This window comes from Hyaena hyaena, unplaced genomic scaffold (genome assembly GCF_003009895.1).
Source record: "Hyaena hyaena isolate Hyena2069 unplaced genomic scaffold, ASM300989v1 scaffold_186, whole genome shotgun sequence".
Lineage (NCBI taxonomy): Eukaryota > Metazoa > Chordata > Mammalia > Carnivora > Hyaenidae > Hyaena > Hyaena hyaena.
The window spans coordinates 2,044,721-2,062,121 of record NW_024080818.1 but is presented as its reverse complement, the minus strand read 5'-3'; the positions used below and the strand labels follow the sequence as shown (position 1 = coordinate 2,062,121).

General features: G+C 37.6%; 1 protein-coding gene across 3 annotated transcripts in view; it reads right to left on the bottom strand.

Moving 5' to 3' along the window:
• The window catches only part of TM4SF18 (transmembrane 4 L six family member 18), a 40,400-nt gene that overhangs the window by 2,381 nt on the left and 20,618 nt on the right, over positions 1–17,401 (bottom strand). For all 3 annotated transcript variants that reach the window (XM_039240981.1, XM_039240982.1, XM_039240983.1), the window contains 5 exons: positions 16,417–16,518; positions 16,130–16,323; positions 13,034–13,123; positions 4,697–4,839; positions 451–631 (listed from right to left, as the gene is read on the bottom strand). In XM_039240981.1, the coding sequence (XP_039096912.1) occupies positions 451–631; positions 4,697–4,839; positions 13,034–13,123; positions 16,130–16,306 (591 nt within the window). In that variant the 5' untranslated portion in view covers positions 16,307–16,323; positions 16,417–16,518. The remainder of the gene's footprint in view (positions 1–450; positions 632–4,696; positions 4,840–13,033; positions 13,124–16,129; positions 16,324–16,416; positions 16,519–17,401) is intronic.

Sequence of the window (17,401 nt, the reverse complement as noted above, 5' to 3'; positions counted from 1 at the left end):
TAAAGAATGATTATTAGGTTAATGTAGCAGCATTCAGAAGAGAAATTATTTCAGTGGGTTAATGTCGTGAGCCTTCAGTTATCTTATCAACAGGGAAAATTTCAATAAATAGTACGACTTCTCTGTGCTTTGGGTTATGTGCTCTGTGCTTTTGGGTTCTGTATAGAAGCACAGAACACTGAAATGTTGCAAAACACTTCTGCTGTTTTCACCACTGAACACTAAGTGCAGATATTCTAACTTTTCCATTGATTAATTTCACATAGGGAAGCCAACAGACACACTGGAATATATTTTAAAAATTGAGATATTAGAGCTTGAGTAAAGACGAGGGCAGTAGGAATGGAGAGAAAATGATGGGAATCTAAGAACTTTTCAAGAAGAATCACTGAATCTTGGGACAGTGGGGGTAAAACGGAAGAGGTTCAGGTGCCACTGGTGATCTATTACCTGGACGATGACTGAATAGTTTCCACACAGTATCTTGGATAACTGGGTGCCTACTCTGATGAGGCAAACGATCACCTGAAGCCCACTGAGAGCTATGAGAATGGAAAACAAAATGATGTTCCACTCCACTACATGTGCAGGTTCCAGGCACTGAATCCATATGCTGGAATCTGTAAGGAAACTGACAGAGAGGAAGGATATGGTCAACAAGACTCACAGACAAGCCTGAATAATTGGTCCAAGTAAGAAGGCTACAGATGTTTGTATGTTCGGGAAATTAATACATATGATTGAAATACATAATATTACTAAATGTGAATTAATGCATTTAAAAAATCATTCAGATATATATTTCATATATATATGCATACTATATCTTACATATGTAGGAGAGAGAGAGAGAAGATATAATATGCATAGCATTGGACTGTGCTTATTTAAATATACTGCCTGCCTCAGAGATAATTTTAGTTCAGTTAGAAGGCAAGCACAGACTGACAAGTTCACTAGTAATAAAAGGCAGCATGTGTCAATACCAAGAAAGATGAAGATTATTCATTCCCTAAAAGTCCAGAAGTTAGCCTGGGCTGTCAGGGACAAGGCTGAGTTTGTGCTAGATACAAAAATCACACATGTGGCAAAATAGCAAAGGGAAATGCTGCTAGAAGTTCCTAGACTGTCCTGAAGCCCTTTCGAATAGTGGTTTTCAAACTTGAGAATATATCAGGACTATCTGGAGGGCTTCTGAAAATGCAGGTTGCAGAGACCCACCCCAGAATTTCTGATTCAGAAGATCTGGATGAGGCTTGAGATTTTGCATTTCTTTTTATTTTTTTAATTGGTTTTTTATTTATTTTAAGAGAGAGTGTGCACATGTGCGAGAGAGAATGAGTTGGGTAGGGGCAGAGAGAGGGAGAGAGAATTAGGCTCCATGCTGTTGGCGCAGAGCCCAATAAAGCATTCAATCTCACAAACCATGAGATTATGACCTGAAACAAAACCAAGAGTCAGACACCTGAATGACTGAACCACCCAGAAGCCCCAAGACTTTCCAAGTTCCCAGTGATGCTACTGCTCCTGGTTTGGAGTCCATGGTGTGGCTTTAGAACATTGCTGCTCTAATACTGTTAAGATTTAGATTTTGAAGTGGGAATGGAAATGACTGAAAGGTTCGATTAGTCTAGTTTGGCACCAGATTATGAGTATTAAACCACTCCGAAGATAATCTTAAAAGCACGCTGAATCTACCCTACTGACTTATGTTCACTTCCAGATATGCTCTGGCTATCAGCACTTCTCATAAGGGTGACACTGTTCAGCTGAACCAAAATGGAAAACTGCCCTCCTCAGAAAATTCCCCAAATAAAAATAATCAAACCTAGTTATGCGGCAGAGTTGTTTATAAATATCTTGTCAGCAGCAATATGCTTTTTCTTAAGACAGCAACTAAGGCAGCCTGGGTACTGAACAAGTGGCCTTGAGCATTGGTGTCTGTGGTAGAAAGGGATGAATTCTGCATTTTGAGGAACACCACCACCATGACTTTCTTCTCTTTGTTTTACCGTCTCCTCCCTCCATCTCTCTCCTATTCCTTTAGTTTTCTCTTTCTTCTCTTTATTTCCTACTCTCTATGCTCCAGGACACTCAGAAGCACTCTAAGAATTTCCTGGCACTGCTAATGGCCCTTGGATCTCAAGTGGCAAAGAATATTCAATATGGAACTCCATAATCTATAGGATCTTGGGCAAGAGACTGTACATCTCTGACCTCTAGAGTCTTATTTGGACAATGGATTTACTATATCTAACCCTGGGGTTAATACGAATTATTTGTTGAAAGGTGTGTAAAAATGCTTTGCAGCCTGTAAAGCATGATACGGATATAATTTTCGTTACTATTTTCCTAGACCCATTTTATACACCCTCATACTCTTAAGTCAGTCTCAGCCACCAGGAAAGCTAATTTTCAATATCCTTACTCGAGACCATTCCCAGCATGTGCTATGCACAGATCACCCAACACTTTAAAGCAAGATGACTTGCAGGGTTTTAATTTTTCTCCTGGACTATGGTGCTGTTTATTTTTCATGTAAACCACACAGTAGTAAGTACATTAGTAGGCTCTGGAAGGAATAGAGACACTTTTTCTGATAGTCCTTTCCTCCACAACCTTCATATATGGCTCTATCACAACTTTTACTTCATTATATTGTAATTTTATCTTATCTGTATCTATATCTATTCCCTTCATAAAATAGGTATTCTGAGAGCCCTGTTGTGATTTACGCATATCTGAATAGCCAGGTCTAAGACCTAAGGCAGTACCTGGCACATAGCAAAGATCAACAAAGACATGTTGAATGAAACTGATTCAGTATCCTCACCACTCACCATGTCAGTGGCTGAGCCTGCTGGCTCCCCACACCTGGGCAGATGGAGGACATCATGTGGCATAAAAGATTACACAGGGTAATGATGTTAATAATAAAATCTGGCATGTCTTAAGCGTTTATTAACTCTAATTTGTGCTTTCCTTCCATTTGATTTCAATTATATGATATAGAAATGATTAGTATCTCCCATTTAAAGAGGCTTAGGGATGTTTGTTTAAGGTCATACACTTTGTAAGAAGCAGGTGGAAGACTTAAATCCAGATGTAGAAGCATTGAAGGCTTCTGCCACAAAAAAGCTTCCCTCCTAGCATTCCATTCTGTCAGGTCTGTCTTAGCTCCTAGAGGGAAGTAAACTTGTGTAATTTATCTTTGATCCTCCAGCACCTAATTCAAGGCCTGAACATAGTAGATGCTCAATAAGTATTTGTTGCATAAATGTGCAAATGGATAACTGATTTGTAGTTAACGTTAATTTTAACATTAACACTTGTTACATCCAGAATTTGCCAAGCCTTGGAAACTTCTCTAGGAGACCAGAGACTGAACTTCCCTTCATAGCTTCCAATGTTTTACCTCCAAACATTTGTATATGGCTGGAATCGGATGAATACTACTATCAAGGGCAACTTTAAAGATTAATGGAGAGGCATGTGCGTAGTCTGAGATTCTTGTTTTGACAGGGAAGTCTTCATCGGTTTGGGTGTCGGGGAAAGTTCAGGGGATGGTGGCACAAAAAATGATTTTTTGCACCCAGTGGGACTTTCTACATTAGGTCCCCTTTCCTAAGCCCCTTATGTCCCACAGGAGTGCTCAGAGGTTATTTTCTATGTTCTCTTGACCTGAGAGAGAGCTCTGCTCAAGCATGCGGTGTTGGAAGCTTCAGAATGAATGAAGTAGTTTTGCAATGCAGGCCTAGGTGAGCATGTAAGTCTTCAACCAGTTGTGGGCCTTGAACAATGGAACCAGTCATAGGGTGTTGAGAAGAAACTGCAGCTTCCCCTAGTGACACTCCCTCAATTTATACCATTAGAATTCTGAGCACAGGACAAGACAGGGAAAGATTCAAGGAGCTTCTCCTATATCTCTGCCTGAGCCCTGCTTCCTCTAGAGCTGCTTCTGCAGGTGCTGGCAGGCCAATAAATCATGTGCTGGTAGGCACAATGTCAGTGTGAGGTGTTCTTTGGTCTAGGATTGGGTTCCCCAGCACCTGACTGAACCACCAGCCTCTAAGTAAGGCTACTTCCCAATACTCTTCTTCAATACATGCTAGATAATCTGCTGGCTCTTCCATAAATTCCTGCACCTGGTCATGTCCCTGGATATCATTCTGCACTTTGCCGCTCACCCTGCCTTGTTCTATCTCTATGTTGTCCTTGATGGCACAGCCTGAGTAACACTTTCCGTGGGTACTGTGGTTCTCTCCTGACCAAGCCCCTTCCCATCTGTAACAGACCACACATCCAAATTGGCCACAAAACAAGACTGAGTTGCTAGAACCACTTAAGTCCCAGTCTCTAGCAGTTGCCAAACCCTGATAACCACAAAGCTTTGTTTTGAAGTATGGGGAGAACACACCTTTCATCTGGATATCTCCACATCAGCCTCAAAATAGTGAATGCATATGATATTAAAAGATTGGCAAAAAAAAAACCAAACCCCAACAACAACAACAAAGAACATCATCTAACCAGAGATGTGTGTATGAGGAAATTGGTCTGAGTAGTATTAACTAATAGGAAAATTCTGTCCTAATATACCCACATAGAACCCCAGGGTGATCATGGAAAGTGAGCATAAGCATGAAGCCATGTTTCTGGTTTTCTGAGCCTCTTGATTGGGAGAATTATTCCTTACCGTCCAGCAGTGCCTTCAAAGGCATACTCCCAGCCATCGAGAGTGCGGCAGTATGGACCCTGAACAAGGCCCAGAGCAGATATGACCAGGCAGTATCCAGAGAAAGCAATTCCAAGGGCAGAAAAAATCATTGACAGCAGTGTCTAAATTAAACATAGAAGAAGAAGGTCAGTGCTATAGAATGAGACAAGGAGATATTGTGGATAAATGATCAGATAGGTACCTTCCCCTACTCATCCATGCCTACTGCAGGCTGTGTAATACCAAATGTCCACATAAAAGCGGAAACACTTAATCCAAACCCACCTGATGTTTAAAATAAGTTTTTAAAATGACTTTTTGTTTGGCATTCCACAGAGTAAACTAGTTAATTTGCTAAATTTGCCCCTTTCTTCTGGAATTTCAGTATCAAAATAACGGTCATACATTAATGCAGTGAAGGTGTGTATCAATCAATCTATATTTCTTTATTGAAGATGTTATTTTCTAGGTAGGGTGGGCTCTCTAAGAATCATTAGCTATGACATTTACTTTTCTCATGTAAAGATGATATGTGGATATTTCGTTTACATAAACATCAGGGGGAAATAGCAGTAGTCAGCCTAGATAACGATATTTATGTTCAAGTGAGGATGGTATTGATGGGGAGGAAGGTGTTTTCATTTGAGTAGAGAGAATGAGCAATGTTCACAGGCAGATGGGTACAAGCAGAGTTGAAAGGATAAGATGACTGGTCTGATCTAAGAGAGGGCTCCTACAGAGCATCAGAGGGGACACGTTTATGAAGACCAGCTTGACATGGATTGCTAATGCTGGGGAAATGAGGTTATTGGACATGACCCAGCCCTTGAGTTGCTTACAAAATGAGTGCAACTTGTTATATCCAGTAGCATTTCATTAATTTTTTTTTTCAAATATATCAACAGGCTGAATGTCAATATACAGAGGCTGAACCTCTGTATATTCTTTATCTAGACTCACCTTCTGTGAATATTTTACCATTTTTGCTTGCTCTCTCTCTTTCTCTGTATGTGCATGCATATATACATGCACATTTATTTATTTATTTATAATTTTTATTGCTGTACCCCTTGAAACTAGGTTGTAGATACTGTGATATCTCACACCTAAATGCATCAGTACATACCACCCCAAAATAAAGATATTCTATTATTTTACAACTGGTTTTTAGTTTTTTGTACAGGATTCAATGAAGGTTTATGCACAGGGTTACATCTCTTTAGTTTCCTTTAATCTACATTAGTTTTGCTGTCTTTTAGTTTTTTAGAATAGTAAACTGTTTTTGAAGAGTCTCAGCCAGTTGTCTTATAGAATGTCCCACAACCTGGGCTTTTCTGATTGTTTCCTCCCAAACGGACTTAGGTTCAACATTTTGTCAAGAACACCTGCTGGGTGTGCATCATGGACCTCTCACTGCTATTGGTGATACTTTTGTTGATTGGTGATGTTGGGGTGATGTTTTTCAGATCCATAAACATATGCCACTTTGCATTTAGTAAATAATTTGTAGGGTAATACTTTGAGACTGTGTCATATGCTATTCCCTAAGGACATTTCAACTAATGGATTTACCATCCGCTGATGATCCCCGCTGATGATCCTCATATCCGCTGATGACCAATTATCACAATGACTGATTGCAGGGTGCTGCTTCTCTATCATTTCTTCTGCATTTTTAACTTACTATTATTGTGGACTCATGGATTTTCTAATTCAATGTGTTATAATTCATAACCGTTATTGTTCTTTTAGATGCTCATTTGTTCCAAATATGGCCAGTGTGAACATCCTGTTAAGACAATGCCTGTACCCTTTGGATACCCCTGTCATTCCTTGAATACCTCCTTGCTTCCTGGAACAAAATGTACCAAGTTCATTTTGAATTGATAAAGACCCAGAATAGCTCTTTTTCCAACAAGCCATGTACTTGATTTTTGAGCAAGGAAGTGACATGAGCAAATATATAGTTTTGAAAGATGGCTCTGGCAACGATGGCATGCTAGCTGGAAGTGAGAGAGTCCAAGATAAGGATTCCAGGTGGAGACATCCTTAAACTGAGGTGACAAAGAGATGCACTGGAGGAAAAGACATTGGGACAGAAATAGGTAGCTGGAGACGGATTGAAAGAAAAATTCCAGAGTTTGGGACTTGAACAAAAAGGACAGAAATAGGGATGCCAAGTAGGGTAGTTTGATTTGGGAAACAATTTAATCTAGCTTTAAAAATGTTGCTTTCAAATGAGAGGAGAGAGTAGTTGGTAGTAAATTCAAAATCTGAAACTAGAAAAACTAAGGACAAACACCCTGTGATTTTTTTGGAACAAAAGTAATCTAAAGTCATATATTTCAAATAAGTTAGCATTATTTTACTGATTAATAACATTAATACATGCTCATTATGAAAAATCAGACAAATATACTTTAAAAACACAAGGAAGAAAAGAACAATTCTGTTTTACCTATTTGGTATTATTTCATTGACATCTTTACATATGATTAAAAGATCTTTCAAATTATATTTTTCACATTGATCTTAATAGAATGTTGCCCCATCATGGGATGTGATAAACACATCCACCTTTTTTTTTAAACAGTAGATTACTATTCATTACACTTTATAAAGAAAATTTACCTATTCACCAACACAATCTTCCAAAAAGGAAGAAGGATGTTTTGAAAAGATTGAGCTCCTTGTTTACCAGATGTGTTCTTAAGCAGTTCACTGGAAAGATCAGTGAAGAATTATTTCATTTGGGGAAACTGGCAACCATAGAATAACACATATGCTTGTGTACATATATAAATTACAGTCTAATGAGTGGATACCATTGCACAATCCAGAGAAGCCTCAATATAAAGCCAGAATAAGAATCTCTCTGAGTTACAGTTTCATTTTCTATAAAATGTAAATGATGTAGATGATTATAGTACCTCCATAATAGGGCCATTTCAAAATTAAAGGACACAGTGGATATCAAAATTATTTGAAAAGTGTAAATATAATTAAAATGTTATCTATTATTCCAAGTGCCTTGATTTAGCTGAGACTTGTTTCCAGGGATAACAACCCACAGGATTTGGGCATAAAATGAGGCTCCACAGAAGAATGAAGAGCAAACAATAAGATAATGGGGTGCAGGTCACCCCCAAAATATGGCACCTTAGCAGAGTGAATATCTTAAACTGAAAGGAGTTCAAGAAAATGGCAGAAGCAGGATGGTCATTCTGACACCTCCCCACCCTTCTCTGAAACAGGTCACAAAACTGACATGTGCAAGTTACCCTCTCTGTACCAGGAGGAAGGAAAACATTCTTATCAGCAGAGACAGGGAATTTGGGGCCAAGAGACCTGTATAAACAAACCTTGATAAACTAAACTTTATCTTCCTAGTCACTTATTCACCATTTACTACCTCTAGTCCCAACCCCCCACTCTTGCCAATTCTTGACAAATTCATTGCTGTTTCTTTGTCTAAAAGGCATAGAAACTTGCTACTCTGACTTCTTCAGGTCTTCATTCTCTTGTGAAGGCTCCCATGTACACGTAAAAATGTAGTTAAATGTATATGCCTTTGTCTTGTCAATCTGTCTTTATCAGTTTAATTCTCAGACTGAGCCAGGAAACCCCAGGAGAGCCGAGTAAACTTTTTTCTCCCCTATGGTTTCTGCCACCCAACATTGGGCACACTGGCCAGGGACACCTTGCTTGGTACAGGAGCTACAGTTAGAGATCCTGGATCTCTGACAAAAACCACAGAAGAATTCTTGCCATATCAGTCGCTTGGATCTCTGCCTGTGGAGGACTGGTTGAGTAGGTGCTAAGAGTCTTTTCCCTTTCAGATTCAGATTGTCAGAAGAAAAACATTGTAAAAATTGGTTTTTTGGATTGTTAACTCTGGTTAAAATTTGGTCAAGTCATCCGTTGGTTATTGATCCTTTCCCTCCCAGACAGCTATTGTTTTCCTGTTTGTCTCTTATTTGAGCTCTGAGAATTTGGCTTGACTTCTGACCGACAGGGCATGTGAATGTCAGTTCTTGGAGGCAGCCAACTGTCAGATTGGGCCCCGAAGAATACGCCATACAGAAATTGAGTTGCACACCGCTTGTGGCTAGTGTCCTACCAACTGTCACTAGCTCTCAGGAGGACTGGTCTAGGTCTTTCTTTTGCTAATCTTTGGGAGTGGTTCTAGATCTTGAGAGGACTGCATTTTTTGCATCCTCTTTGGGGACATCTTTTGCATTCATGGTTAAGTACTGGTTTTGTTTTGAGTCACTTGATAGAGTTACTTTTGATTTAAATATTTGAAAGCCTTTTTTTTTTAAGAGGCTCTATGGTCAGAAGTTGGCCAAATTGAAAATTCATATCCAGATCCTAATAGAGACTTTTAAAGTCAAGACCATCTTTCCTAAGCTGAAACGGAGCCCTGTACTTGGTGGGGAGAAAAGATTCTGAAGGCTTTGTGAAATAATGATGAAAATATTAGAAAGATATACCACTGTAAATCTAGAATATAGAAAATGTTTGGCGTCCATCTTAGTTGAAAATATTCTCCCTGATATAAAGAAGCAAATTGAAGATGACATAGTTGGATGGGTGGGCCAGTCTCTTGATATTCAGGCTGTGACCCAATTCCTTGAGGAATTAAAAACCAGCTCTCCTTGTCAAATCCTCAAACCTATTCATCTTGAAATGACTATAGATATTATAAAAGATCAGGACATTGGAAACAGAATTGCCCTGAGCTTCAATAAAAGAGGAAAAATTTAAATAGTAATTATTCTAGACCTCTTGATAATAAGACAAATATACCTCCAAACTCCTTCTGAAAGGAAATCTACATTCTGCATCTCTAGGAGCTATAACTCTTACCATGTCTTTGAAATGTAAACATCCCAGGAGATAATTAAAACACTGCTCACAATTGCCTGAGACTGAAGGAGTGTGGGGGAGGGAGGAGTTTAAAAAAAAACCAAACTGCTATAGAAACTCCTTCACCCCAAAATCCAGTCCACCAACCTCATAAGATGACTTGTCAAGGGTAGATAAAAATCTTAACAGTCTTCTCCACAAATAATAGTAAAAAGCTTTAGCCATCTGGATTGGTAGCCATAATTTGTTTTACCAGAAACATAATATGGACTCATTTATAAACTAGTGAGTTCTGTGTCAAAACAAAGTATGGAAGATCTCTGTGTCTGTCTATATGTTTATTTATGTCTATATATGAATGTTACAGATGTGTGATATTTTCCTACCTTCAGATGATATTACCAAAATAAATTATAAAATCTCTCAAAAGCGAGATTGGAGTACAGATAAGTGAGTGTTCATATAAATTAAGTATTCTTAAAACTCTCAGAAACACAGAGACTAAACAAAAATTAAGTTCACAAGATCTAGGATAATCTTCAGTAAATAAACCTAGTTTTAAAATTGTTGGTGAAAAAAACCTAACAAGCATATCTTTAGAGTTGTCATCATTAAACATAATACAATCATACAATTTTTTTCTATCTAGGATTACTAGTCAAAGAAACGTATATTATCTCTACTATGTGTTTAAGAATATAAAACTATAAATTCAACCTAAAACCAAAGTCTACAGTAAAAATAAATTGCTGAATGTATGTCAAGTACAGCAGTTGAGAGAAAGAGATAAAACATATGTTTAACTTTATAGGTGTTTCATTTCTATGGTGTTTGATGCTTGCCTACTATACATAATTTACAAAGTTTATCAACAAGAAAGATAACTTCAAATGATAGCTAACTTTGTCTATTGTGTCAGGAAATTTTCATAAATAATCTAAATAATCTAAGTGTTCAGAGCAAGTTAAATACATGTGTGTTAAAAGTTTAATAGTGAATTTTTCAACAAGTTACACTTGTTGAAGTGTAACTAGTTTTTTTTTTACACTAGTTTTAAATTAGCTTCCAAAATTTTTTTGCTACCTTGAAACTTTCAAGTTATACTGTGTTAAGTTAAATGATGGAAATCAATTGAATAAGTAGATCACTTCCAAAAAAATAAATTACTGAAACACTGCTTACTGAACATAAGTTTACCTACTTTTGTCTTTCTATTAGGGAAGAACTAAAGATATTTGGGTCTGTGAGTATATGTCTTGTGCCACACTGAAAAATCATACTATGAGGATATATATGCTTTAGAAATTATGAAATAGCATATTCATGAATTTGCCAATCAACAGAATGTTGATATAGAACACTTCACAATTGTTTACTTCCTGGTTTTCCCTTGAAATTAAGGTTTCTAAAAGGTAAGAATTCTAATGAATATATGTGATTAAAACTACTAAAAAATAAAATAAAACTTCTAGAAGTAATAAGGGAACAATTCTATACAAAAAAAGAAGGATGTATTTTGGTTTTTTAAAAAAGGTATGTAGTTTGGTTAAAAAATAAAGAGATACGGAGATGTGTTTTTGTTAAGGAGAAAGGAAACTTTTGAGGAAAACTTTTTCTCAACTGTAGAGTGAATCAATTTCCATCACATAGCTTCAAGCAGTTGCAAACCGGTGCAGACACACATTTAGCCTGCAAGATGTGCTTTATTTAATTTAAATGAGAATCAATTACCAACATAACTGAGAAGTTTTACATAAAACTCCATATTTCTACTTCATATTGAAACCTGAGAAACATTGTCCAGTATTGTCTGATAACTTTGGCTGGACTTGAGTAATGGCTTCCTCTCTTCCTTAAACAGAAATCTTGCTCTAATGCCTACCAGGCTCACTTCTTTTCTTTTCAGGAAAAGATATGCCCCAGGTATTTGATTCCTGGGGGCATATAAACTGGGACCCTATTCTAAAGCCTACTTTGAAAGAGCCAAGGTAGGCAATCCAGGGAATCCTCCCTCCTTTCTCCCTGCTCTTTCTTTTGAGATGCTAGCCATCTTATTCAATTTGATTATAGGACCCTGTCCAGACTCCACACTGTTTATAACATCCATTTGTGCTGGAGATGCTAAAAGTGAGTCATGGCAAAATGGACACCTTTATTTTTATTACAAACTTAATGGCACATGGTTTGTTTTCTAGAGATTCCCTGAGTATCATAGGTCCATGTTTACCCGAATCTACTGCTTCACTTAACCCATTTTACAAGTGTTTCCATAAGCATAATGCCAGCAGTTATGGGGAATGCTCGAGTCAGTTGGTTAAGAAAACACATGCACATAACACATATGTGCATGCATGTGCACAGAGTACATTTCAGTTTTTCAATTCTTCTCCTCCAGAAGCACAGTTCTAAATTGAACAGCTACTTAGTCGTCCAAAAGCATCTGTCAAAGAAAGCCAGCCATGCCATCTTGGCCGCACATTAAAATCTGACTGCACCTTGGACCAACTAGGTCAGGGTGTCATCTGGGGGTTGGATTCTAGCTCCAAGCCCTCAGATGATTGCAATGTGCAGCCAAGGTGGGCAACCACCATTGCAAGATACGCCTACCAGGTCTCTAGTAAAGTCTTTCTTAGTTAACACATCACATGTTCTCTCTGAGCCACAGATAACTCATATAAAGTATGGGTAACAATAATCCAATTCACTGGGTAAGTGTGAAAAAACTATAAAGTGCAACACAAATAAGATTCAAAGCTAACCTTGAGGAGGAGAAGAAGAATGATGTAAATGTAGGAGCCCACCACCTGCCTGTTGAGAACAGGCTTAGAAAATTTGGTTGTATTATTCTCTCTTGATTCTATTTAAATTATTTTTAAAGTCCCAGTTCAAAAAATGTACATCACATATACCTAACACATGGATAAATCTAATCTTTATGCTGAAGGAAGCCAGATGCAAGAGACAGATACTGCATAATTCTATTTACATTGAGTACAAGCTAATCTATAATGACATGAAGCAGGTCAAAGATGAATCTCTTGGGGCTGATGGGAGTGTCCTGTGTTTTGATTGTGATGGTGGCTTCATGAGTATGTTCGGCTGTCAAAACTCAAGGTATTGTACAATTTTAACGCATGCCATTTATTTGTGCAAATTTGTTCTCAATAAAGTAGAAAAAGGGAAAAAAATAAACTCACAGAAAACCAGTTAGGAAAAGGTAGTATTATTTTCTAATTTCATGTATCTTTAAATCCTGAACTTCTGGAAGAACACCAGCAGGACAAAGGTGGAGGAAAGACTGTAAACAAAATGGAAGATAATTTTTTTGAGGAAACTTGGGTTCTGAATTGAAAAGATCACGGAGAGGGTAAAATAGTGTCAATATTTTCATGTTTCTGAGTGGGCCAGGGCTCCCCTCAACCATCCTCAAAGTACTATTGCTCTTACCATGTAGTTTTTGCTGCAGTTCTCACTCTGGCAACATTTGCAATTGTTATCATTCTCCAGTACAAGAAGAACTACTGCTACCATAAGCATCTGTAGTAGGAAAGAGGAGATATCAGAAATGGAATACTAGTCATAATCAGAGCACAGTGATTCAGAGCAGAGACTCTGGGGTCAAGTGGACCTGGGTTCGAATCCCACATCTGCCATTTCCTAGCAGTGTGAAGTTGAGAATCCTTACCTGTAAAATGGTTCTGAAGACTCACTTCTTTGGGTTGTTATAAGGTAATGTATGTAAAATTTTGAACATAGAGCCTGGTTTATAGTTAGTGATTGATAAACGTAAGCTATTATTATCCTGGTTATCAGTTATCAAAAGCTAATGATTAAGCAGCAAACGGTATGGACATGGGAATACCATCCTGGGCAGCAAATCCACATTTCTCACTCACTCAGTTGTGGAGGTCAAAGGAAAATCATTCACCAGACTTTGCTGTTTGCCAGCCTCTCTCCATTTACTGCCCTCTGAAAATGGAGGTGAGAGGCATGTTTAATCTGAAACTACATGTCTTGGGATGCCTGGGTGGTCTGTTGAACATCAGACTTCTGCTCAGGTCATGATCTCCCAAGTTTTGAGTTCAAGCCCCACATCAGACTCTGTGCTGACAGCTGGAACCTGGAGCCTGCTTTGGATTATATGTCTCCCTCTCTCTATCTGCCCCTCCCCCATGCTCATGCTCTGTCTCTCTCTCTCTCCCCCTCAAAAATAAACATAAAAAGTATTTAAAAAAGAAAAAGAAAAGAAATTGAAACTACATGTCTTAATTCAAAGTAAAGTCAGTTTAATTTCCCCAAGCATTCAAACCATCTGAGGTTCAAATTTTTTAGTGTGCTTTGTCTCTATCAAGCCAACAGGCTGGGAGAGTTCAATGTATTCTATCTACTTCCCTTTCTTGGTATCTTAAGCCAAAGGCTTAAACTCTGGAAAGAACATAGGTTTATTTATTGTTACAGTTCCTGGTTTGAGAATGGTATGGACCGTGAATTGCTTCTGGCAAATTCTCCACCTATCCTTCACTCTCAACATTTAGGACTTGAATCCTGAAGCTGAATTCATTGCTATTTTACTATGTGTACTCAACAATTCCAGTTTCCAAATTCCTTCAGCTTTCATTTGTCTGTTTATTTATTTATCTAATTCCTCTTCTTTCTCCTAAAAAGACTCAATGCAGTAACAATAATGTTTTTCAAGAATTCCTTCACCATGGAAAATAGAGAACAAGTTCTTTCTCGTGTTTTAAATTTTACACGGAAAATAAACAAAAGAGTCCCATATTCTCTTCCTTTCAACACCATTAGGTATCACAGAGTTTAGTAGATTCTGGCATTAATCTTAATAATGCCTTGCAACTGGTCTATTTATTACAATTACATACTGAGGGAAACAACGGCGAGAGAAGGCATGGTATATCAGGTATAGTAACGGCTTCATTCCAATATTAGTAGAAATCATTAGATCTAGACCCTGGAGCCCTTTGTCAAAAGAGAAATACAGGCATTTCCCATGTTGAAAGAGAAACTGCTTTCTTTTTTCATTGTAAAACTATAACAGAAATACAGGGCTCAAGCATAATAAAGGAAAATTACCCCAAATCCTACCACCCTCACGTGTTTTTAGGTATTTACTCTATGTTTTACCACACATGTATATTTTACATAGTTGCAATAGTAATTTGTTCACAATTTTTGTATCTTTTTTTTGCCTAACACCAAATAATATGCATTTTCCATCTTCAAAATTATAATTTTCATCACCATATGAAGTGAATATACCACAATTTACTTGGCCAATTCTATGCTAGGGTGCTCCTACTAATTATTTACTTGTAAATAACGCTGCCAGAAATATCTGTGCATCTCTTTCCTTATTATGCATTATTTCCTCAGAATGAATTTTCAGGCATTTTCATGGATCTTAATATAGCATATCAAAATCTTCTCCAAAAGGTTTTCATCTATTTATAGTCTGATCACCAAACATTCATTATGTACCTATCACATAGCAACTTTAATAGCATTAGGTATTAATACTTTAAAGTTGATTAACTTACTATGCAAAGTAGTAACTAAAGGAAAACTGCGTTTCATCGTAGCTATTCAAATACTAAAGTAATTAAACATCCACAAAGATGTAAAGATAAACTATAATGCATTTTCTTTTCTATTATTGAAGGTATGATAAGCTTACAGTGCACAATGTGCTGTTTTTAGAAATGACATGATCAGGAAAAGTGTTTTTTCCTCTCAGTTGCCAGCATGATTTACTGTCAGTTTGTTTTTAAAGAGCACAAAGTCATCAGGAAAACTTTCATGGATTCTTACTGTAAATAATTCTATTTAGTTTTCAAAAACATGCTCCATTATTAGGGGTAAAATATCAGATTATTTCATGATGATATGGCCCATCATCAAGTATTTATAATCATAATATTCACTGACTTCCTATGATGTATCAGCCTCCATCCTGGGCCCTTCATTCATGAGATTTTATCAAATCCCCACAATTATCCTAAAAAGTAAATTCCATTACTCTCATTTTCCAAATAGGACACTGAGGCTCAAAGACACTGAGTAACTTGTTCAAGTTCTCATGGCACAAATGGCAGAGCTTATATCTGAACGCAAATTTGTCTCTCTAAATCTCTGCTATTTCCACACGATCTCAATACCTCTCCAATCTAGAGAAATCATGAGGGCAGATAGAAGCTATTCTGGAAAAGAGCAATGCCACTGGAAATTAAATAGCTTAAACCCTCACACAGGGCTCATGAGGACATAGTATTTCTACAGGCCAGCATCCCACAAACTTTCAATCAGACTAATTTCCTGCATTGCATAAATGGGCAGTTTACCGAAAACAAAGCTTCCCTCCCAAGTCCTCACGGACTACCTGCCTTTCTACCCCCACCATCTTCCAAATCCCAAACCCAGGATTAGTAGAATGACTTTTCTGTTATTCATCATTTCTGCTAGGAACAAGACAGTTTTTTAGTAAATACACCCCCTTTTGTAATCCCAGGTCTCCAAAGTCACACTTACCATGACACCTGAGAAACAGATTCCTTCAAAATACCACACGTAGTTGGTGAGTTTATTGCTGGATGCATACGAAGTTTGCCCATTTGGGAAATACAGTAATATATTCACAATTATACTCCAAAGTGCAAGCGGAATCAGCAGACCACTTAGGCAGCCTCCACATTTCCGAGACCCCATTTTACCCTGCTCAGAACCTGCAGGAGATTTCAAGAGTGTAGCATTACATAGAGCCCAATTTTCTTCCTACCTGTCCTTTTTTTTTTTTTTTCCTCTTTGAGATTACCTACCACTTTCTGGGTCAGAGCCCTTTCTTTACTTCATATTCATGAGAAGCCCAGGACTCAGCCAGAACTGCAGCTCACAATCTCTTGGTATGAAATAGTGGTTTACTGTTGGGAGAACAATAGACAATGAACAACGGCTGAAGAGCTGAGCTGGTCTTCATCCTGTGCCAAAGGAATGTGGTGTTTTTACTGCATTTTAAAATAAGTCATTTTCCTCTGGATTACAACACTGAAGACTTAACCCTAAGCATAATTTTAAGAAGGAAGTTGGGGCTGTGGGGGGTTGGAATTGAATCTGGCAAATTTCATCCAACAGTGAACAAGAGAGTTTATATTATAGCCTAGTATGTGGTGTGCTTGTTCAAATATCCTGACTTTATATATCAGCCCTTTATTCAATGTTCTTTATTTTGTGCTCACTATCACCAAGCTTTATTCAACCTGCAGGGGCCACAAAAAGGACAAAGAAAGAGACAGGCTGGTGGGCGAGAAAAACAAGATAGTGCTGTTGGTGAGTTTACCAAATACTGGTAAAGCTTTCCTTCCAAGAGTTCATTCCTGTTATTTCTATCTCTCTGAAAAATAATAACAAAAATAAATTCATATATTTCTTACTGCTCAGGAAAATGGGTAAAAGAATTGGGGTAATTTAATAAAGTCTTTATCAGCAATAAGTTTGAAATAAGGATTTAAGAATTCTCCCTTCCAAATGATTGCCTTAAATTGAAAGAGCCACAGATCCTCTCTAATTAGGATGGCATGAGGAAAGGATTAAGGGAAGGAATTCTGGCACTAATATGTTAAAAATGATGTAGACATGTGGAAACTAATTTGACAATAAACTATTTGTAAAAACAAATATGCTAAAAAAAAAAATGATGTAGACAATGGTGGTAAGGAACTCAAGGATTGTCTGGCCTCACTGCCACCCTTTTCTATTGGTAACATCAGAACTCTGCTCAACTTAATTAAGCCTCAAGTTCCTCAT